Source organism: Ammospiza caudacuta, chromosome 29 (genome assembly GCF_027887145.1).
Source record: "Ammospiza caudacuta isolate bAmmCau1 chromosome 29, bAmmCau1.pri, whole genome shotgun sequence".
In the NCBI taxonomy this organism is placed as follows: domain Eukaryota; kingdom Metazoa; phylum Chordata; class Aves; order Passeriformes; family Passerellidae; genus Ammospiza; species Ammospiza caudacuta.
This window is the reverse complement of record NC_080621.1, coordinates 2,043,943-2,068,446: the sequence shown is the minus strand read 5'-3', so window position 1 is coordinate 2,068,446 and position 24,504 is coordinate 2,043,943. Positions and strand designations below refer to the sequence as shown.

The following is a 24,504-nucleotide window of genomic DNA, read 5'->3' as shown; positions in this document are numbered from 1 at the left end:
TTCATCTGCTGGGCGCATGCGCGAGAGTAGTTCCCCGGTGAAGGCGGCATCCGTGTTCCCTATTTCCGTACGGCGGCCAGAGTGGCGAAAAAGCCGCCGTGCCCTCGCTCCAGCCCCTCATCCCGCGTTTCCACAGCGGCCAAAGGAACCCAAAACCCTCCTTGTCCTCCCTTCAGCTCTCTCTCATCTACAGCAGCTGCTGAGGCACATAACGACCTCCGGTCACTCCGCGCATGCGCAATAACGCTCACAGGGGCGTATATGGAGGCGCCCAGCCCGCGGTTTCTCCGTACGGCAACCGGTGTGACCCAGAATTCACAACACGGCGCTTTGCGCATGCGCATTACCCATCCCAACGGGAAGATGGCGGCGCCCTCCGCTCCCTCCCTCCGTACGGCGGCGGCTCCAAGCCCCGCCCCCCGCGGCCCCGCGCATGCGCCACGCGGGGGGGGGAAGATGGCGGCGTCCTCGCTGGAGCAGAAGCTGTCGCGGCTGGAGGCGAAGCTGAAGCAGGAGAACCGCGAGGCGCGGCGGAGAATCGACCTCAACCTCGACATCGGCCCCGCCCGCGCCCGCCCCAGTGAGCGGGGCCGGGGGGGGCGGCGGGAGCGGCGCGGGGGGGGCGGGGCGGAGGCCGCGCTGAGGGGGGGGGGGGGGGAGCGGGGCCGTGAGGGGAGAGCGGGGCTGGGGGGGGGGGGGGAGGGGAGCGGGGATGGGGGGGCCGGGGCAGGTTTGGGGTGCTTGGGGTAAATTTGGGGAGTTCGGGGCATTTTGGGGTGTTTGGGAGCATTTTGGGACAGTTCTGGGGTTTTGGGGTAGATTTGGGGTGTTTGGGGCAAGTCTGGGACATTCTGGGGAGTCTGGGGTAGGTTTGGGGTGTTTGGGACAAATTTGGGATGTTTGGGGCAAGTTTGGGACATTTTGGGGTGTCCGGGGCAGGTTTGGGGCGAATTTGGGATGTTTGGGGCAGTTTGGGAGCATTTTGGGGTAGTTCTGGGGTACTGGGGCAGTTTTGGGGCGGTTGAGGCAGGTTTGGGACATTTTGGGGTGCTTGGGGTAAATTTGGGGTGCTTGGGGTAAATTTGGGGTGTTTGGGGCAGGTTTGGGACTTTTGGGGCAGTTTTGGGGTGTTTGAGGCAGTTTAGGAGCATTTTGGGGTAGTTTGGGGATTTTGGGGTAGATTTGAGGTGTTTGGGGCAGTTTTGGGACATTTTGGGGAGTCCGGGGCAGGTTTGGGACATTTTGGGGCAGTTCTGGCTCCCCAGGGACAATTTTGGGGTGTTTGGGAGCATTTTGGGGTAGTTCTCTGTTTTGGGGGGGTTTGGGGATAGATTTGAGGTGTTTGGGGCAAACTTTGGGTGTTTAGGGCGAGTTTGGAGGTTTGGGGGCAAATTTGGGGTGGTTGGGGCAGGTCTGGGGCATTTTGGGGCAGTTCTGGCTCCTCAGGGGCAGTTTTGGGGTGTTTGGGGCAGTTTAGGAGCATTTTGGGGGTAGTTCTGGGGTTTTGGGGTCGATTTGGGATGTTTGGGGCAGGTTTGGGGATTTTGGGGCCACTTTAGGGGTATTTTGGGGCAGTTTTGGGGTATTTGGGGCAGTTTAGGGACATTCCAGAGCAGTTTAGGGTCATTTTAGGGCAGGTTGGGGGAGTTGGAGGCTGTTTTGGGGTGCCTGGGTTCATTTTTGGGGTGTTTGGGGCACTTTAGGGACATTTTGGGGCAGTTTAGGGACATTTGGGGATGTTTGGGGCTCTTTAGGGACAGTTCAGGTTCGTTTGGTGGCACTTTAGGGACGTTTTGGGGTATTTGGGGACATTTTGGGGCAGTTTAGGGCCATTTTAGGGCCGTTTTGGGATGTTTGGGGCTCTTTAGGGCCATTTTGGGGCAATTTAAGGCAGTTTAGGGACATTTTGGGATGTTTGGGGCAATTTAGGGACATTTTGGGCCACCCTAGGGGTATTTGGGGCAGTTTTGGGACATTTTGGTGCCATTTTGGGATGGTTGGGGAACTTTAGGAACAGTTTAGGGTCGTTTGTGGCAGTTTTGGAGTTTTAGGGGACAATTTAATGCCGTTTTAGGGCAGTTTAGGGACATTTTGGGATCTTTGGGGCACTTTAGGGACAGTTTAGGGCACTTTAGACACACTTTGGGGCAGTTCAGGGGTATTTGGGGCAGTTTTGGGGCTGTTTAGGGAAAATTTGGGGCCATTTTGGGATGTTTGGGGCCATTTAGGGTCCTTTTAGGGCACTTTAGGGACATTTTGGTCCAGTTTAGGGACATTTGGGGATGTTTGGGGCACTTTAAGGACAGTTTGGGGACATTTTGAGCCAGTTTTGGTGTATTTGGGGGCAATTTAGGGATATTTTGGGGTATTTGGGACATTTTGGGGAAGTTTAGGGACATTTTGGGATGTTTGGGGCAGTTTAGGGGTATTTGGGGGCAGTTTGGGACCAGTTTAGGGACATTTTGGGGCGGTCCTGGCTGGTTTAGGGGGTTGGGAAGGGTTTTGGGGTTTTTGGGGGGTTTTTGGGGGTTCCCAGTGGGGTTTGGGGTTCTCTGTGGGGGGGATGTTTGGAATGGGATTTTTGGGGTTTTGGGGTTTCCCCCCATTGTCACCTCGAGGATCCCCCTGCAGGTAGGACCCCCCAGGACCATTCCCTGCAGATTTTGGGGAATTTGGGGGAATTTTGGGGATTTTTTGGGGAATTTTGGGGAATTTTTTGGGGAATTTTTGGGAATTTTTTGGTATTTCCCAGGCCGGGGGGGGGCAGCTCCCCCCCCATTCCCTTTCCCCTCCCCCTTTCCAAATTGAAGCTCATTTTTATCCCAAAATTTAAATTTCTCTCCCGAAATTCATCTCTGAACGCCCCAATTTAATTTGATTATTTTCCCCAATTTAATTTGTTTTTTTCTCCAATTTAAAGGGATTTTTTCCCCAATTTAATTTGATTTTCCCCAATTTGAATCCATTTCTTCACCCCCAAATTGATTTTCCCTCTCAATTTCGCTCCTGTCCCCCCCAGTTTCGTCTCTGTCCCCTCCCCAATTTAATTCCATTTAAATTCCATTTAAATTCCATTTAAATTTCATTTAAATTTCATTTATATTTCTGTCTTCCCCAATTCAAATTCATTTTCATTCCTGTACCTCCAACTTCAGCTCAATTTCATTTTCCCCCAATTTAAATTCATTTCAGTTAAAGCTCATCCCCCAATTTAATGAATTCCCCCAATTTAATAAATTCCCTCCAATTTAAATTCATTTCAGTTAAAGCTCATCCCCCCAATTTAATGAATTCCCCCAATTTAATACATTTTCCCAATTTAAATCCATTTTAAATTTATTTAAATTAATTTTATTCCAATTTAAATCCATTTATATTTCTGCCCTCAATTCAAGTTGTTCTGCCCCCATTTAATTTAATTTCCCCCCAATTTAAATTAATATTTGCTTAAGTTTCAATTTAAGTTTTTTTCTCCCAATTTAAATTATTTTCTTCTCCCCAATTTTACTTTATTTCTGCCCCCATTTTAAGTTTATTCCCCCCCATTTTAATTCATTTATTTAAATTAATTTCCCCAATTTAAATCCATTTCTGCCCCCAATTTATTCCCCCAATTTAAGTTAATTTATTTTCTCCAATTTAAATTCATTTCTGCTCTACAATTTAACTTAATTCCCCCAATTTAAATTTGTTTTCCCATCCAATTTAACTTCATTTCCCCCAATTTAAATTGATTTCTGCCCCAATTTATTTCCCCAATTTACATTTTCTTCTCTCCAATTTAAATTAATTTCCTCAATTTAATTTTTGCTCACCAATTTAACTTCATGTCCCCAATTTAAATTCATTTCTGCCCCAATTTATTTCCCCTAATTTAAATTCATTTTTGCTCTCCAATTTAAATTATTTCCCCAATTTAAGTTAATTTTCCCCCACAATTTAACTTCATTTCCCCCCCAATTTAAATTCGTTCTTGCCCCAAATTTTATTTATTTCCCCCAATTTAAATCAATTTTTAGCACCCAATTTAAATTAATTTCCCCCAATTTAACTTCATTTCTGCTCCAAATTTATTTCCCCAATTTAAATGACTTCCTGCTTTTAATTTAAATTAATTCCCCCCAATTAAAATTAATTTTCCCCTCCAATTTAACTTTATTTTCCCCCAATTTGATTTAATTTCTGCCCCCAATTTATTTCCCCCAATTTAAATTAATTCCTCCCTCTCAATTTAAGTTTATTTCTATTTTAAATTCATTTTTCCTCCCCAATTTAACTTAATTCTCCCAATTTAAATTCATTTTTGCCACGAAATTTATCTCCCCAATTTAAATCCATTTCTGCCCCAAATTTATTCCCCCTAATTTAAAATAATTTCTTCTATCCAATTGAAATTAATTCCCTCAATTTAAATTTATTTTCTCCTCCAATTCACTTAATTCCCCCCATTTAAATTAATTTCTGTCCCAATTTATTTCCCCAATTTAAATGAATTCCTGCTTTTCAATTTAAATTAATTCCCCCCAATTAAAATGAATTTTCCCCTCCAATTTAACTTTATTTTCCCCCAATTTGAATTCATTTTTGCCCCAAATTTTATTTATTTCCCCCAATTTAATTCATTCCTGCCCCAGTTTAATTACCCCACCCCAATCCCTCCCTTTTTAATTTTTTCTCTTTTTTTCTTCTGTTTTGTTTTTGATTTCTTTTTTTTTTTAAATTTTTTTTTATTATTATTTTTTATTATTTCTTTATTATTTTCCCCCCGCTGCCCCTCCCCCATCTCCAGTCATCGTCATCACCCTTAGCCCCGCCCCCGCTCCGTCCCAGCGAGCAGGTACCGCCCCTCCCCCTTTTAACCCCTCCCCCCGTGCCTCAGTTTCCCTTTTGGAGCATCTTGGCCCCTCCCCCATTTAACCCCTCCCCCTTTTAACCCCTCCCCCTGTGCCTCAGTTTCCCCATTGGAGCATCTTGGCCCCTCCCCCATTTAACCCCTCCCCTTTTTAACCCCTCCCCCCGTGCCTCAGTTTCCCCTTTGGAGCATCTTGGCCCCTCCCCTTTTAACCCCTTCCCTCCCGTGCCTCAGTTTCCCCTTTGTGGCAGCTTTACCCCTTCCCAAAATGGGGACCCCTCCCCATTTAACCCCTCCTGTGCCTCAGTTTCCCCCTTGCAGCATCTTGACCCCTCCCCCCATTTAACCCCTCCCCCCCCAGCATTTTCTTTGCCCCTCCCCCGCCGGAATGTCCGCCTGTGTCCCCTCCCCCCCCTCCCGGCTGTGGCATGGAGTGACCCCCCCGGCCCCTGCAGCATGCGGCCGGAACGGACCATTGCACAATTGGGGGGGAACGGGGAAAATGGGGATAAATATGGAAAATGGGGGGGAAATGGGGGAAAAACCAGGGGGGAAATGGGGAAAAACCAGGGAATGGGGGAAATGGGAAAAATGGGGGTGGAAATGGGAAAAATTGGGGAGAAACTGAGAAAAATTTAGACAAACTTTGAGGAAAATGATGGAAAATTGGGGGGGGGGGAGAAAATAGGGAAAATGGGGGGAAATTGGGGGAAATGGGGAAAACCAAGAAAAATGGGGGAAAAAACAGGGAAATTGGGGGGAAAACCAGCGGGAAATGGGGGGGGAAACCAGGGAGAACTGGGTGGAAAAAAATGGAAAACCTGGGAGGAAAATGGGGGAAATTGGAAGAAAATGGGGAGAAATTGGGAGAAAACTGGGGTAAAACGGGGGGGAAATGGGAAAAAGGGGTGGAAAACCAGGGGGAATTGGGGGGAAAATGGGGGGAAAAACAGGGGGAAGTGGGGGGAAATGGGAAAAATGTGGGGGAATGGGGGGGAAACAAGAAAACTGTGGGGGGGGATTGGGGAAAATGGGAAAATTGCAGGGAAATGGGGGAAAATGGGAAAAATTGGGGAGAAAATGGAGAAAAATTTGGAAAAATGGGGAAAAATTGGGGGGAATTGCGAAGGAAATTTGGGGAAAGAATGGGGGGGAAATGGGGGGAAAGCCAGAGGGAATTGGGGGGAAATTGGGAAAAATGGGATAAAGTGGGGGGGAAATGGGAAAATAAGGAAAAATTGGGGGGGCTGGAAATGGGGGAAAATTGGGGAGGAAATTGAGAAAATTGAGGAGAAATGGGAAAATTGGGGAGGAAATGGGAAAAATTTGGGAGCAAATGGGGAAAAATTTGGAAAAACTGGGGGGAAAGTGGGAAAAATTGGGGGGAAATGGGAGAACCAGGAAAAATGGGGGGGAGGAATGGGGGAAAATTGGGGAGGAGATTGAGAAAATTGAGGAGAAATGGGAAAATTGGGTGGGAAATTGGAAAATGGGGGGGAAATGGGAAAATTGGGGGAAACAGGGGGGGAGTGGGAAAAATTGGGGAGCAAATGGGGAAAAATTTGGAGAAAATGGGGGGGGAAACAGGAAAACTGGGGGAAAATGGGAAAATGGGGGGAAATTGGGAAAACCTGGGGGGAAATTGGGGGGGAAATGGGAAAGCTGGGGGGAAAATGGGAGAAAATGGGGGGGAAATGGGCGAAAATTGGGGAGGAAATGGGAAAATGGGAAGAATTTGGGAGAAAATGGGGGAAAATTTGGAAAAACTGGGGGGGAATTCGGAGAAAACCAGGGGGAATCGGGGGGAAATGGGAAAAATGGGGGAGAAAATGGGGGAAAATTTGGAAAAACTGTGGGGGAAATGGAAAAAATGGGGGGAAGATGGGAAAACTGGGGGGAAATGGGGAAAATGAGGAAAAATGAGGGGGAAATCTGAAAAAATTGGAAAAATAGGGGAAAATTGGGGGAAAATGGGGAACAATGGGGAAAGCAGGGGGCAATGGGGTAAAATGGGGACATGGGGGAAAATTGGGGCAAATTGAGAAAATGGGGGAAAATTGGGGAAATGGGAGAAAATGGGTGGGAAATGGGGGAAAATTTGGAAAAACTGGGGGGGAAGTGGGGGGAAATTGGGGAAGAGAGTGGGAAATGGGGAAAAATGGGGAAGAATGGGGAAAGTGAGGGGCAATGGGTTAAAATGGGGACATGAGGAAAAAATTGCAGAAAAGTCAGGGAGATGGGAGAAAGTGGGTGGAAAATTGGGGGAAATGGGAGAAAATGGGGAAAAATATGAAAAAATGGGAAGAAAAACAAGGGGGAAATTGGGGGAAAATATGGAAAAATTCTGGAAAAAACTTGAGGACAATTGGGGGGCAAATGTGGTGGGAATGGGGAAAAGACAGAAATGGGGAGGAAATTGGGAAAAACTGGGGGGAAATATGGGAAAACAGTGGGAAATAGGGGGAAATGGTAAACACTAGGGGAAATTGGGGGAAAATGTGGGGAAGTCAGGAGGAAATGGGGAAAAACGGGGGAATTTGAAAAAAGTAGGGAGGAAATTGGGAAAAAATGGGGAAATGGGGGAAAATGGGGAAAACCAGGGGAAAATGGGGGGAAATGGGGTAAAATGGGGAAATGGAAAATTGGGAGAAGTGGGGGGAAATGGGGAAAAATTGAGAAAAATGGGTGGGAAAATTGGGGAAAACTGGGAAAATTTGGTGGGAATGGGGGAAAATGGAGAGAAAAAAATATGAGAATGGGTAAAAATGGGGGAAAATGGGGAGGAAATTGAGGGGAAATGGGGAAAAATGGGAATTGGGAAAAATGGGGCAGGAGGGGGAGCTGGGAACGGAGGAAATGGTGGGAAGAGGGAGATGGGATGGGAATGGGAAAAATGAGGCAAGAATGGGGAAAATTGGGGGAAATGGGAAAAAATGAAGGGAAAAAATAAGGAAAATGGGGCAGGAATGGGGGAAATGAGGAAAAATTGGGGGGAATTGTAGGAAAATGGGGATGGGAGGGGAAAATGGGGCAAGAGCTTGGGAAATGGGGCAGGAAACTGCAAAAAGAGGAGAAAAAGGGGAAAATTTTGGGCTCTCTGTGCCCCCCAAGTTTTTAGGGTTCTGACCTTTCCCCCTCTCCAGTTTTTGGGTTTTGACAATTTTCTCCCCCTATTTTGGGGTCCTGGTGTTTTTTTCTTCCAAGTTTTGGGGTTCCTGATGGGTTTTTTTTGTCTGCCCCATTCCAATTTTGGGGTCCCTGACCACATTCTCTCTCCACTCACATGGATTTTTGGGGCCCCTGCTGTGTCTCCCCATATTTATGGAGTTCTCTCCCCATTTTTGGGGTTCTCTCCCCACGTTTGGATCTTTCTCCCTATTATTGGGTCCTCCCCTGCATTTTTTGAGTTTTCTGTCTGAATTTTGGGGTTCTGTGTCTCCCCATCTTTGGAGTTCTCTCCCCATTTTTAGGGTTCTCCATTTTTGGGGTTCTGTTTGGAGGTTTTTTAGGTGTCTGTTCCTTTTTTGAGTTTTCCATTTTTGAGGTTCTTGTCCATGTTTAGATTCTCTTCCCTCTTTTGGGTTCTCCATTTATGGTGTTCCCTCTCCATTTTTGATATTATTTCCCCTTTGTTTGGATTCTCTGTTTTGGAGCTCTCTCTCCCCATTTTTGAAGTTTATTCCCCTTTTTTTGACTCTCAATTTTTGGGGTTCTGTGCCCCGTTTTGGGGTTCTGTCTCTCCCCATTTTCAGGTTTCTCTCCCCTTTTTTTGGGTTCTCCCCCCATTTCTGGCGTTCTCCACATTTTTGGGGTTCTCTCCCCATTTTTTGCATCCCCTGTCCATTTTTGGGGTTCTCCCCCCATTTCTGGTGTTCCCTCCCCGTTTTTGGGGTTCTCTCCCATTTCTGGGGTTCTCCCTGTTTTTGGAGTATTCTCCCGGTTTTTGAGTTCTCTCCCCGTTTCTGAGGTTTCACCATTTTTGGGTTTCTCCCCCCATTTCTGTTGTTCCCTCCCTGGTTTTTTTTGTTTCTTTCCCCATTTTTGGGATTTTCCCCCCATTTTTGGGGTTTCTCTCCCCATTTTTGGGTCTCATCGTTTTTGTGTTTCTCCCCCCGTTTTTAGGGTTCTCCCCCCATTTTTGGTTTCTCTCCCTGTTTTGGGTTTCTCTCCCCGTTTTTAGGATTCTCTCCTCATTTCTGGGGTTTCTCCCCTGATTTTTGGGGTTCTCTCCCCATTTTGGGTTTCTCCCCCCATTTTTGGGTTCTCTCCCCGTTTTGGGGTTTTTCCCCCCTGTTTTGGGTTTCTCCCCCCATTTTGGGGTCCCTGACTCTCTGCTCTCCCCCCCAGCCCTGCAGCTGCCCCTGGTGAGCGAGGGGGGCCGGGGGGGTCCCCCCGAGAGCCCCCAGCCCGCGCCCCCCCCCCCGGCCCCGGCAGATGCTGGGGCTGCCCCCGCCCCCGTTCCTGGTGCCGCGCAGCCTCGAGAGGTGAGGACACGACCCCGGGCCCTCATTGGCTGACCGGGACAGCCTGGGAGCTGATTGGCTGGTTGAGGAGAGCCTGGAAGCTGATGGGGGAGAGACTGGAAGCTGATTGGCTGATTTGGGAGACCTTGGGTGCTGATTGGCTGATTGGGGAGCTTGGGGAGAGCCTGGATGCTGATTCGCCCCTTGGGGAGAGCTTGGGTGCTGATTGGCCAATGGGGGAGAGCCTGGGAGGTGATTGGGGAGAGCCTGGAAGCTGATTGGCTGGTTGGGGAGAATCTGGATGCTGATTGGCCAGTGGGGGAGAGCCTGGAAGCTGATTGGCTGATTGGGGAGAGCCTGGAAGCTGCTTGGGCAATGGAGAAGTGCCTGGAAGCTGATTGGCTGATTGGCCAGAGCCTAGGTGCTGACTGGCCAGAGCCTGGGTGCTGATTGGCCCATTGGGGAGAGCCTGGGTGCTGATTGGCCAGAGGCACTGGGAGATCCTATGCTCTGATTGGTTACAGATTGGGGGAGGTCCTGTGCTCTGATTGGCCAGAGGTGTAGGGAGGTCCTGTGCTGTGATTGGTCAGAGGTTAGTGGAGGTCCCCTGTTCTGATTGGCCAGTAGTCCAACAGAATCAAAGCTTGATTGAACAGAAGTCCAGGGGAGTCCTGTGCCATGATTGGCCAGCAGGCTCACAATCGCCAGAGGAGGGTCGCGCATCCTGATTGGCTAGAGGTCTGTGGAGATCCTGTGCTCTGATTGGCCAGAGTTCTGGAGATATCCTGTGCTCTGATTGGGCGACAGAGGATCATGTACTCTGATTGGCAAGGAGTGTGTCATGTGTCCTCATTGGCCAGAGGCTTTGGGGGATCCTGTGGTCTGATTGGCCAGAGATTCTGAGAGATCCTGTGCCATGATTGGCCAGAGATCAGGGAGTTTTGCATGCTCTGATTGGATAGAATTCTAGGCTTATAACGTGAGCTGATTGGCTGAGCAGGAGGCTTGTGCTGATTGGTTGGGTGGGCAGGAGTCTGCAGGTGGTGATTGGCCAGAGATTCCAGGGAGATCCTGCGCTCTGATTGGCCAGAGATCCAAGGGGCCGTGTGTTCTGATTGGCTGGGCAGGAGGATTCGCGCAGTGATTGGTTGGACGTTCAGGAGCCTGTGGTGCTGATTGGCTGCTGCTCTGAGGGCGTGTAGGCCCTGATTGGTCAGAGCCTGGGGAGTGGCATGTTCTCATTGGCCAGAGCTTCAGAGTGATTTTGAGCAGTGATTGGCTGGAGCAGGGTTTGCAGTTGCTGATTGGTTGATGGTTCAGAGGATCCCAGTTGCTGATTGGCCTGGTGGGCAGGAGAGCTGTGTGCCCATTGGCCAGGAGTGTGAGAGCCCACTGGGTGCTGATTGGCTTGGCAGGCGGGATTTCCTGTCCTGCGATTGGCCAGAGCTATGATTCTGTGTGTGCTGATTGGCCAGGCTCTCCCCATGCCCTGACCTGATTGGCTAGGCTTTCCAAGTGCCCTAAGCTGATTGGCTGAACTCTCCCATTGCCTCCACAGCATTGAGATCGACCAGAAGCTGCAGGAGATCATGAAACAGACGGGGTACCTGACCGTGGGGGGACAGGTGAGAATGGGGGTACCTGGATGTGGGGGCCAGGTGAGAGTGAGGGGGGAATAGGTGAGAGTGAGGGGGGACAGGTGAGTCAGGGGGGTACCTGACTATTGGGGGACAGATGAGAGTGAGGGGGTTACCTGTCCATAGGAAGACAGGTGAGTCAGGGGGTACCTGGATGTGGGGGGACAGGTGAGACTATGGGGGGAACAGGTGAGTATGGGGGGGACAGGTGGGCATGGTGAGGGGCCCAGGTGAGGATGGGGAGGGGGCGTTACCTGACTTTGGGGGGTTACCTGGCCATGGGGCGCACAGGTGAGGATGGGAGTGGTTACCTTGCTCTGGGGGACGCAGGTATGGATTGAGGGGGGTTACCTGGCCATGGGAGGGGTTACCTGGCCATGGAGGCCCAGGCGAGTCAGGGGGTACCTGGCTGTGGGGGACCAGGTGAGAATGAGGGGGTGACAGGTGAGGATGGTGGGGTCATGTGGGTGTGGTGAGGGGCCCAGGTGAGGATGGGTGGGGTTACCTGACTGTGGGGGCCCAGGTGATGATGGGGAGGAGTTTCCTGGCTCTGGGTGGGGTTACCTGGCCATGGGGCCCCAGGTGAGGGTCAAGGGCGGTTACCTGGCCATGGGAGCCCAGGTGAGGTTTGACAGGGGATTACCTGGCTGGTGGGAGGGGTTGCGTGGCTGTGGGGCCCCAGGTGAGGATGCAGGGGGTTTACCTGTCCATGCCAGGGGTTACCTGGCTGTGGAAGGGTTACCTGGCCATGAGGGGGCACAGCTGAGGACTGGCAGGGTTACCTGGCTCTAGGGGCCCAGGTAAAGATGGGAGGAGTTTACCTGACTTTGGGGGACACAGGTGAGGATGGAGGGGTTACCTGGCTGTGGGAGGGGTTACCTGGCTCTGGGGAGCACAGGTGAGGATTGAGGGGGGTTTCCTGTCCATTGGAGGGGTTACCTGGCCGTGGGGCCCAGGTGAGGTTTGAGGGGGGTTCACCTGTCCGTGGGCCCCAGGTGAGGTTTGAGGGGGGTTCACCTGTCCGTGGGCCCCAGGTGAGGTCGGGGCTGTCCCAGGTGCCCCCTAAGCCCCCCTGCCCCCCTCAGCGGTACCAGGCCGAGATCAATGACCTGGAGAACCTGGGCGAGATCGGCAGCGGCACCTGCGGGCAGGTGTGGAAGATGCGATTCCGCAAGACTGGGCACGTCATCGCCGTCAAGGTGTGCACGGGGACACTTGGGGGACCTGGGATACCTGGGGGACACCTGGGAGAGACCTGGGACACTGCAGGGACACCTGGGGACACACCTGGGACAGCATGGGGACACCTGAGACATACCTGGGACACTGCGTGGACACCTGGGACACCTCAGGACACTGCGGGGACACCGCGGGGGACACCTGAGGACATCTGGGGGACACCTGGGAGACCTGGGGATACCTGGGACACTATGGGGATGCCTGGGGGACACCTGGGACCTCCCTCAGTGTTACCTGTGACCCCCCGTAACACCTGTGACACCTGGGACCCTTCTGGGACACTGCAGGGACACCTGGGGACATACTTGGGGACACCTAGGGAACACCTGGGGACAGCTGGGGGACACCTGGGGACAGCTGGGGGAGATCTGGGACACATTTGGGACACACCTGGGGACACTGCGGGGACACCTGGGACAGCTGAGGGACACCTGGGGATATCTGGGACACCTGGAATATGTGGGGGACACCTGGGACACATGGGACACACCTGGGACCCTTCTGTGACACCTGGGGGACACCTGGGGACACTTGGGGGACAACTGGGGACAACGCTTGGGACACCTAGGGACACTGTGGGGACATCTGGGGGACACCTGGGACCCCTGGTGACCCCTGTCCCCCCGTCCCCCCTGCAGCAAATGCGGCGCTCGGGGAACCGCGAGGAGAACAAGCGCATCCTGATGGACCTGGACGTGGTGCTCAAGAGCCACGACTGCCCCTACATTGTGCAGTGCTTCGGCACCTTCATCACCAACGTGGGTACCTGGGGCACCTGGGCACACCTGGGGCACCTGGGCACACCTGGGGGCACATGGGTACCCCTACACCCCCTACATCATGCAGTGCTTCGTCACCTTCATCACCAACGTGAGCACACCTGGGGGGTCCTGAACACACCTGGGCACACCTGGGGCACCTGGGCACACCTGGGGCACCTGGGTACCCCTACATCCCCTGCGTCCCCTACATCGTGCAGTGCTTCGGCGACTTCATCACCAACATGAGCACACCTGGGGGGTCCTGAACACACCTGGGCACACCTGGGGCACCTGGGCACACCTGGGTACCCCTACATCCCCTGCATCCCCTACATCGTGCAGTGCTTCGGCACCTTCATCACCAACGTGAGCACACCTGGGGCACCTAGGCACACCTGGGGGCACCTGGGGCACCTGGGTACCCCTGCATCCCCTACATCGTGCAGTGCTTTGGCACTTTCATCACCAACATGAGCACACCTGGGCACACCTGGGGGCACCTGGGCACACCTGGGGCACCTGGGTACCCCTGCATCCCCTACATCGTGCAGTGCTTCGGCACCTTCATCACCACCGTGATCACCTGGGGCACCTGGGGGCACCTGGAGGGCTGGGGGGGGCTGGAGTGCCCCCCAGTACGCCCAGTCCCTCCCAGTACACTCAATGCTCCCAGTGCCTCCCAGTGCTCCCAGTACACCCAGTGCCCTCAGTACAGCCGGTCCCTCCCAGTACACCCAGTGCCCCCCAGTGCCCCCAGTGCTCCCAGCACACCCAGTGCCCCCCAGTCCCTCCCGGTGCCCCCAGTTCACTCCCAGTGCCCTCCCAGTGCTCCCAGTCCATCTCAGTGCCCTCCCAGTCCCCCCAGTCCCCCCCATTCCCCGTTTCCGCTCCCCCAGACCGACGTGTTCATCGCCATGGAGCTCATGGGCACCTGCGCCGAGAAACTCAAGAAGAGAATCCAGGGCCCCATCCCCGAGCGCATCCTGGGCAAGATGACGGTGGCAGTGAGTGACACTGGGGACACTGGGGGACAGAGGGGACATGGGGACACTGGGAACATGCAGGGTGGCTCTGGGCAAGATGACAGTCGCAGTGAGTGACACTGGGGACAGTGGGGGACAGCGGGGACATGTGGGGAGATTGGGGACACTGAGGACAGGGGGGACACACAGGGTGGCTCTGGGGTTCTGGGCAAGATGACAGTGGCAGTGAGTGACAGCAGGGACACTGGGGACATTGGGGACATCGGGGGGGATTAGAGACACTGGGGACAGGGGGACACTGGGGACACCTGGAGCATTGGGGACATTGGTGAGATTTGGGACAATGGGGACGCTGGGGACATTGGGAAACCAAGGACACTGGGGACATGTGGAACCTTGGGGACACTGGGGACATGGAGGACACACAGGGTGGCTCTGGGATTCTGGGGAGGATGACAGTGACAGTGAGTGGCACTGGGGACAGTTGGGACGTTGGGGACACTGGGGACAGGCAGAGGGGTCCTGGCATGCTGGGCAAGATGGTGGTGATGGTGAGGGACATTGGGGGCAGGCAGGGCGTCCCCAGGATTCAGCACCCTCATCCCGAGTGGGCAGGGTGACAGTGAGCAGGGTGATGGTGGCACAGAGGTGACAGTGACAGCAGAGTGACGGTGGCACAGAGATGACACAGAGGTGACACTGGGGACAATCCCTGTCCCACAGATGGTGAAGGCGCTGCTGTACCTGAAGGAGAAGCACGGGGTGATCCACAGGGGACATTGGGGACAGTCAGGGTGTTCTGGGCAGGGTGACGGTGGCACAGAGGTGACACAGGGTGACACAGAGGTGACACCGTCCCTGCAGATCGTGAAGGCGCTGCTGTACCTGAAGGAGAAGCACGGTGTGATCCACAGGGATGTCAAACCCTCCAACATCCTGCTGGACGAGCGGGGCCAGATCAAACTCTGCGACTTCGGCATCAGCGGCCGCCTGGTGGACTCCAAGGCCAAGACCCGGAGCGCGGGCTGCGCAGCCTACATGGCGGTGAGGGGACATTGGGGACATCCTTTGGGACATTGGGGACATGGGGACAACCCTGGGACATCCTTTGGGACATTGGGGACATGGGGACAGCCCTGGAGCGCGGGCTGTGCGGCCTACATGGCGGTGAGGGGACATTGGGGACATGGGGACAGCCCTTGGGACATCCTTTGGGACATTGGGGACATGGGGACAGCCCTGGAGCGCGGGCTGCGCGGCCTACATGGCTGTGAGAGGACACTGGGGACATCCTCGGGGACACTGGGGACACTGGGGACATAGGGACAGCCCCTGGAGCGCGGGCTGTGCGGCCTACATAGTGGTGACTGGACATGGGGACAAGGTTAGGGACACTGGGGACATCCCCTGGGACATGGGGACATGACCCAGAGTGTGGGCTGTGCGGCCTACATGGCAGTGAGAGGACATGGGGACATCCCCTGGGACATTGGGGACATGGGGACAGGGTTAGGGACATCCCCTGGGACATAGGGGACAGCCCTCAGAGTGCGAGATGTGCGGCCTACATGGCGGTGAGGGGACACTGGGGACATCCCACAGAGCACGGGCTGTGTGGCCTACATGGCGGTGAGGGGACACGGGGACATTGGGGACATCCCCTGGGACATCCTTTGGGACATTGGGCACGTGGGGAAGATAGGGGGCATGGGGACACTGGAGACAATGGAGACATTGGGGATGTGGGAGACATGGGGACATTGTGGGGCAGCACTGGGGGGACATTAGGAACACTGGGGACATTGGGGGAATGTTGGGGACATTGGGGACACTGGGGACATGCCCCATCCCCAGAGTGGCCTTTGGGGGGGATCAGGGGGTGTTGGGTCTGCAGGATTGGTGGGGGGCTGCACCCCATCCCGGGGATGGGGCTGTGGGGGATCCCCTCGGGTTTGGGATTTGGGGATCCCCCCAGGTCTGGGGTTCTGGGTGCTTGGGGGTTCCCATGTTTGGGGTTTTGGTGTTACCAGGTTTGGGTCTTTGGGAGTTCCCAGGTTTGGGGTTCTCAGTGTTTAGGGGTTCCCCAGGTTGGGGGGTTGCAGGTTTCCAGGTTTGGGGTTCCCAGGTTTGGGGTTCTGGGGGTTTGGGGCTTCCCCGGGTTTGGGGGTTCCCAGATTTGAGGTTTGGGGTTCTGGGTGTTTGGGGGTTCCCAGGTTTGAGGTTCTGTGTTCTCAGGTTTGGGGTTCCCAGGTTTGGGGTTCTGGGTGTTTTTGGGGTTCCTCAGGTTTGGGGTTTGCAGGTTTCCAGGTTTGGGGGTTCCCAAGTTTGGGGTTTGGGGTTTCAGGGGTTCCCAGGTTTAGGGTTTGGGGGTTCCCATGTTTGGGGTTTGGGGGTTGTGGGTGTTTGGGGGTTCCCAGTTTTGGATCTTTGGGAGTTCCCATGTTTGGGTTTGGGGTTTTGGGTCTTTGGGCATTCCCATGTTTGGGGTTTTGGGGTTCCCAGTTTTGGGTCTTTGGGGGCTCCCCTGTTTGGGTTTTGGGTTCTGGGGCCCTGCCCCTCCCCCCGTGCCCCCAACGCTGCCCCTCCCCCAGCCCGAGCGCATCGACCCCCCCGACCCCACCAAGCCCGACTACGACATCCGCGCCGACGTCTGGAGCCTCGGCATCTCCCTGGTGAGTCACTGTCCCCACCGTGTCCCCACAGTGTCCCCAATGTCACACAGGGTCACCCAGCGTCCCTTGGCATCTCCCTGGTGAGTGCTGGCCCCAAAGGGTCACCAGAGTGTCCCCAGGGCCACCCAGAGTGTCCCCAGTGTCACCCAACATCCCCCAGGGTCACCCAGCGTCCCTCGGCATCTCCCTGGTGAGTGCTGGCCCCAAAGGGTCACCAGAGTGTCACTGGGGTGTCCCCAGTGTCACACAGGGTCCCTAAAGCGTCCCCAAATGTCATCCAGGGTCCCCAGAGTGTCCCCAAATGTCACCCAGCGTCCCTAAAGTGCCCCAAACATCACCCGGAGTGTCCCTAGCATCCCCCAATGTCACTCAGGGCCCCTAGAGTGTCCCTAGTGTCACCCAGGGTCCCTAAAGTGTCCCCAAATGCCCCCCAGGGTCCCTAAACATCACCCAGCTGTCCCCAAAGTGTCCCTGACCCCCCCAGTGTCCCCAGGCTGGCCCCGACCACCTCTGGGTCCCCAGTGTGTCCCCACGGTGCCACCTCAGCCCTGCAGTGCCACATCTGTGACCTGTCCCTGGCACACCTGTCATACCTGTGACACCTGTGTGTGTGTGTCACACCTGGCACCTGTCCCTGGCACACCTGTCACACCTGTGAGTGTGTCACACCTGTCACACCTGTATGTGCGTGTGTGTCACACCTGGCACCTGTCCCTGTCACACCTGTCATACCTGTGACACCTCTGTGTGTGTGTGTCACACCTGGCACCTGTCCCTGTCACACCTGTCATACCTGTGACACCTGTGTGTGTGTGTATCACACCTGGCACCTGTCCCTGTCATACCTGTGACACCTGTGTGTGTGTGTGTCACACCTGTCACACCTGTGTCACACCTGTCACACCTGTCCCCACGCAGGTGGAGTTGGCCACGGGGCAGTTCCCATACCAGAACTGCTGTCCCTGTGTGTCACACCTGTGTCACACCTGTCACACCTGTGTCACACCTGTCCCCAGGTGGAGCTGGCCACGGGGCAGTTCCCGTACCAGAACTGCAAGACGGATTTCGAGGTGCTGACCAAGGTGCTGCAGGAGGATCCCCCCCTGCTGCCCCCGGCCATGGGATTCTCCGGGGACTTCCAGGCCTTCGTCCGAGACTGGTGGGGACAGCGGGGACATCGGGGGGGACATGGGGACACACAGGGATATGGTGGGGACACGGGACATGGGGGACATGGGCACATGGGGGGGGACACAGGACATGGGGGACATACAGGGACATGGGGAACAGGGCGGACATGGGGGGACACAGACATGGGGGGCATAGGGGGACAGGGTGGGGACACAGGACATGGGGACACACAGGGACATGAGGACATGGGGGATACCATGGGGATACAGGGGACAGGGAGGACATGGGGACATGGGGGACATGGACATGCACAGGGACATGGGTGACATGTGGGACAGTGGGGACATGGGAACACACAGGGGACATGGGGGACATTGAGACATGAGGGACACAGGGGACATGGGGGGGACACACAGGGGACACAGAGGACATGGGGGGGATGTGAAGACATGGGCACAGGGGGACATGGGGGGAGATAGGGGACATGGGGACACACTGGGGTCATGAGGGACATGTGGGGACACACAGGGAACATGGGGACACACACGGAACACAGAGGACATGCGGACATGGGGGACACAGGAGGACACAGGGAACATGGGGACACACAGAGGACATGGGGGGGACGTGGGGACATGGGGGACACGGGACATGGGGACACACAGGGACATGGGGGGGCATGGGGGACATGGGGACACACAGAGGACATGGGGGGGATGCAGAGACATGGGGGGCACAGAGGGACATGGGACACAGGGACATGGGATGTGGGGACACAAGGGACATGAGTGACACAGGTGACCTGGAGACATGAGGGACATGGGGATATGGGGGATACCATGGGGACATGTGGGGACACACAGAGGACATGGGGGACACAGGGACATGGGGGACAAGGGGACACATAGGGACATGGGGACACACTGGGGGCAAGGAGGGTCCCCAAGATGCTCCAGGGACTTCCAGGTGTTTGTCCGTGGCTGTTGGGGACACGGGGACATGGGGGCACATGGGGACACGGGTGGCCACAGGGGACATGGGGGGACATAGGGACACATGGGGGACATGGGGACGTGGGTTGGACATGGGGACACGGGAACATGGGAGGGACAGAGCCCCAGGAGTCCCCAGGGTGCCACCCCCACTTCTCTGGGGGGCTCCAGGCCTTTGTCTGGGACAGGTGGGGGACACTGGGGACAGGGGGACATGGGGGGACATGGGGACGTGTCCCAAGGGTCCCCAAAGGTGCTCACCCCCTGTCCCCTCCCCCAGCCTCACCAAGGACCACAGGAAGAGACCAAAGTACAACAAGTTACTGGTGAGTGGCACCTGTCATTGTCACCTGGCACTGTCATTGTCACACCTGTCACTGTCACCTGTCATTGTCACACCTGACACCTGTCAGTGTCACCTGGCATTGTCACACCTGTCATTGTCACACTTGTTGCCTCTTTGCTTGTCACTGTCACACTTGTCATCTGTCACTCTCACCATCACCTGTCACACCTGTCACTGTCACACCTGTTATCTGTCAGTTGTCACTGTCACACCTGCAGTCTGTCACTGTCACCTGTCCCACCTGTCAGTGTCACACCTGTCACAGCTGTTACCCGTCATTGTCAGTGCCTCACCTGCCATACCTGTCACCTGTCCCATCACATCCATCTCTTCCCCTGTCCCCTGCCACACCTGTCCGTTATCACCCCTGTCCCTTATCGCACCTGTCCCCTGTCACTCGTATCCCCGGGGCCACCTCCCCATCACAGCTGTCACCAGAGCCACAGCCACCCCCTCCCCATCCCCTGTGTCCCCAAGGGCCCTGTGTGTCACCTGTGGGGGCATTTGCACGATGTCACCGTCCCTGGGGGTCCCCAAGTCCCTGTCACCTCCCCTGTGTGTCTGCAGCTGTGTCCCTGTGTCTGTCTCGTGTCCCTGTGTCCCTGTGTCCCCAAGGCCACATCCATGTCCCTGTCCCCACTTTGTCCCCAAGCCCTCACCCTCGGTGCTCTGTCCCCGTGTCCCCAAGCTTTGTCCTCCATGTCCAGCGTGGTCCCCTTGTGCTCATATCCTCAGTGTCCTCATGTCCCCATGTCCCTACATCCCTGCTGTCCCCAATGTCCCCCACTGTCCCTGCTATCCCTGATGTCCCCACATCCCTGCTGTCCCCCATGTCCCTGATGTCTCCTGATGTCATCCCCACTGTCCCTGTGTCCCCCATGGTCCTGCTGTCCCCAATGCCCCCATGTCCCTAATGTTCCCAATGTCCCCTGCTGTCCCCGATGTCCCCTGTGTCCCCTGTGTCCCCACTGTCCCTGATGTCCTCTGCTATGCCCTATGTCCCTATATCTCTGCTGTCCCAAATGTCCCCATGTCCCAAATGTCTCTGCTGTCCCCACTGTCTCCTGATGTCCCCATGTCCCCAATGTCCCCTGCTGTCCCCAATGTCCCCACATCCCTGCTGTCCCCCATGTCCCTGATGTCTCCTGATGTCATCCCTGCTGTCCCTATGCCCCCCATGGTCCTGCTGTCCCCAATGTCCCCAGTGTCCTGATGTCCTCTGCTATCCCTGACATCCCTGTGTCCCCTGCTGTCCCCCATGCTCCCATGTCCCTAATGTTACCAATGTCCCCTGGTGTCCCCGCTGTCCCTGGTGTCCCCGATGTCCCCATGTCCCTGCTGTCCCCACAGGAGCACACCTTCATCAAGCGCTACGAGACGCTCGAGGTGGACGTGGCCACCTGGTTCAAGGACGTGATGGCCCGGACAGAGTCCCCGCGCCCGGGGGGTGGCCTGGGCCACCACCTGCCCTTCTTCACCAGGTAGCGCCCGCCCGGCGCCGCCACGCCCGGCAGGGGACACCGGGGACACCGGGACATCCCCTGGGACACCGGGGACAGCCGGGACACCTCCAAGGACAGGGACAGCCCTGGGACACTGCCTGGTGCCGCCACGCCTGGCAGGGAGCACCAGGGACACCGGGGACAGCCCTGGGACACCGGAACATCCCCTGGGACACTGCCTGGTGCCACCACACCCAGAAGGGGACACCGGGGACACCCTTGGGACATCAGAGACAGCCGGGACATTCCCTGTGACACACCAGGGACAGCCTTGGGACAGGGACACCTGTGACACCCACTGGGGGTGGTGACACCTGTGTCACTCCCATGTGTCACCCCCCTGTGACCCTCAGCGTGACAGTGACACTTCCACAGCCACCACAGTCCTGGACTATCCCGGAGTGTCCCCAGCGTGTCCCTGCCATGCCAGCTGTCCCCTCCCACTGTCCCCACCTCCCCGAGACCAGGGGACAGCCCTGTCCCCTCTGTGTCCCCCTGGCCGTGCCTCAGTTTCCCACAGGGTCCCGTGTGGGGACAGGGCTGGGGACAGGACGGGGAGGTGGCACTGAGGGTGTGACACTCTGGGATGTGACACTCGGAGGTGACACTCAGAGGTGACACTCTGGGATGTGGCACTCGGAGGTGGCACTTGGAGGTGACACTCTGGGAGGTGGCCCAGGGACACGGACACGGCCAGGGGATGTGACACGGGTGTGACGCCGGGGCCTGGGGATGTGACACTCGGCCCCAAGGGGACATTGAGGGGACACGGAGGTGGCACCAGCATGTGGGGACGTGGCACGGAGATGGCACTCGGGGACACGGAGATGGCGCAGGAATGTGGCATAGGGGACAGCGTGGAGAGCCAGCACGGGGATGTGACAGCGAGGGACAGCGAGGGGACACGGAAGGATGGCACAGAGATGGCACCGGGATGTGACACGAGGATGGCACTGGAACATGACACAGGGATGGCACCAGCACGTGACATGGGCATGGCACTGGAACGTGACATGGGGACACAGAACAGAGATGGCATCAGGATGGCACAGGACAGAAGTGGCACTGGGAATGGACACAGGAATGGCACCAGGATGGCACAGGACGGAGGTGGCACCAGCAAGTGACACTGGGACACAGGAGTGGCACCAGGATGGCACTGGGAAGTGACACAGGACAGAGATGGCACCAGGAAGTGACACAGGACACAAGACAGAGATGGCACCAGGATGTAGCACAGGGATGGCATCAGGAAGTGACACAGGGACAGAGGTGGCACCAGGTTGGCACCGGGAAGTGACACAGGACAGAGATGTCCCCGGGCTGTGACAGGGGGATGGCACAGGACAGAGATGTCCCCGGGCTGTGACAATGGGGACACGGCACTGAAGGACACGGAGTGGTGGCCTGGGGACACGGACATGTCACTGACATGACATCACAGGGCCCAGTCCCGGGATGTGACACCAGGATGTGACACCAAGGATGTGACACCAGGGACACGGTCCAGAGATGTGACACCACGATGTGACACCGCGATGTGACACCAAGGGTGTGACATTGGGGACACCACAATGTGACACCATGATGTGACACTGGGGACACGGTCCAGGACTGTGACACCGTGATGTGACACTGGGCTGTGACACCGGAGATGTGACACCAAGGATGTGACCCTGGGGACACAGCCCAGGGATGTGACCCTGGGGACACGGCCCGGGGTGGCCCCGGTGGCGGGGCCGTGGTGGTGGCACGGTGACAATCAGGGCCGGGCCGTGTCCCCGCCGTGTCCCCGCTGTCCCCAAGGCCAGCAGGTGCAGTTTTAGTGCATTGGGGGCGCGGGCGGCGCCGCCCCCCCTCACCCTCATTAATTATTATTATTAATTATTATTATTAATTATTATTATTATAAATGCGCATGTGGAACCCGAGGGGCTGCGTTGGCGTCAGGCTCTGGGGACACTGGGGGACGATGGGGACACTGGGATGGACATGAGACAGTGGGGACACGGGGAAATATGGGGAGACATTGGGAGATGACATTGGGGACACTGGGGACATTGGGATGGACATGGGACATTGAGGACACTGGGGACATTGGGAGATGGGGACATTGGGGACACTGGGATGGGAGAGGGGGACACTGGGGGACATTGGGGACACTAGGATGGACATGGGACAGTGGGGACATGGGGAAATACGAGGGACATTGGGAGATGGGGACATTGCGATGGGGAGGGGGGACATTGGGGACATTGGGATGGGGAGGAGGGACACTGGCGGACATTGGGGACACTGGGATGGGGACACGGTGACATTGGGATGGACATGGGACAGTGAGGACATGGGGAAATATGGGGGGACATTGGGAGATGGGGACACTGGGGTGGGGAGGGGGGACATGGGGACATTGGGATGGGGAGGGGGACACTGGGGGACACAGGGACACTGGAGACATTGGGGACACTGGGATGGGGACATGGGGACATTGGGATGGACGTGGGAGAGGGGACATGGGGAAATATGAGGGGACATTGGGAGACGGGGACACTGGACATTGGGAACGCTGGGATGGGGACATTGGGGACACTGGGATGGGGAGGAGGGACATGGGGAAGCACAGGGGGACATTGGGAAAGGGGATGGGGACACTGAGATGGACATGGGGACACTGAGGGCGGGAATAGGAAAGTGGAGGGTGGGGACATTGGGAACAGGAGATGGGACATTGGGGACACAGGAGATGGGACATTGGCGACATGAGAGAGGGGACATTGGGGACACGAAAGATGGGACATTGGGGACACGAGAGGTGGGGTGTTGGGGACAGGGTGACATTGGGATGGGGACAGAGGGGACAGGGACACGGATGGAGGTGGCACAGGTGGACCTTGGGGACATCAGGATGGGGACAGGGACAGGAAGGTGGAGGCTGGGGACATCAGGGCTGGGGACAGGGGAGGGACACGAGTGACATTGGGGACACAGGAAGGGATGGCACAGGGGACACCAGTGACACGGCAGGGACACGGGCACAGGAGGGTGGCAGAGACCACGGGGTTGGGGACACGGGGGGACAGCAGGGACAGCTGGAGGGTCCAGGTGACACCGGGGAGGGGCCAGGGAGGGCACTGGGGACATCGGGGTGGGGACACTGGTGGCACCTCGGGGACACTGGTGGCACATCGGGGACACCGGTGGCACCTCAGGGACACGCGGGGGCACTCGGGTGCCGCCCCCGTGACGTCGCCGCGGCCCAAGGGTGTCACCAGGGCGACGGGGGGGGGGAGGGGACGCGGGGACAGCGGGGACATCCCCCCGGCGTGGGCGGGACAGCGGGGACACCTTGGGGACAGCGGGGACGGGATGGCAGCGCCACCGGGCGCCCCCCGCGCCCTCCCCGTCCTCATCCTCATCTTCCTCCTGCCCGAGGGAGGGCCCGCAGGTGGGGGGGACAGAGGGGACAGGGAGGGGACCTGGGGGGATGATGGGGACAGGGGGGGACAGAGGGGACATAGGGGACATGGGAGGGACAGGGGAGACAGAGAGGGACAAGAGGGGACATTGTGGGGGACAGGAGGGTCCTGGGGGGACACTGGGGGGGACAGGAGGGTCCGGGGGGGGACATTGGGGGACCCGGAGGGGACACTGAGGGACACTGGGGGGTACAGGAGGGTCCTGGGGGGACATTGGGGGGGACATTGGGGGACATTGGGTGTCCCGGGGGGACATTGGGGGTACCCAGGGCACGGGGGTTCCTGGGTGTCAGGGGAGGATCTCGGGTGGCCTCGAGGGGACCCCCAGAGCTGTCCCCGCCCCCAGGGCCCCCCCCGGGCTGGCCGTGGGGAGACCCCGCCCCCACCGCGGGACCCCCAATGGGCCCCCCGGGACCCCCGGGACCCCCCAGGCCGCGCTGCAGCGGGAAC

The 24,504-nt window shown here is 56.5% G+C and overlaps 1 protein-coding gene across 1 annotated transcript; it reads left to right on the top strand.

Annotated features, from left to right (window-relative positions):
* The first annotated feature begins 456 nt into the window (after positions 1–456).
* On the top strand, positions 457–22,509 carry MAP2K7 (mitogen-activated protein kinase kinase 7). The gene is given in 13 exon segments (XM_058821413.1): positions 457–580; positions 4,790–4,837; positions 9,200–9,257; positions 9,259–9,336; positions 10,874–10,940; positions 12,038–12,151; positions 12,830–12,949; positions 13,849–13,956; positions 14,800–14,979; positions 16,527–16,607; positions 17,624–17,766; positions 19,011–19,056; positions 20,427–22,509. Coding segments are annotated over 13 exon segments (1,302 nt in total). The 3' UTR covers positions 20,562–22,509.
* The last annotated feature ends 1,995 nt before the right edge of the window (positions 22,510–24,504 follow it).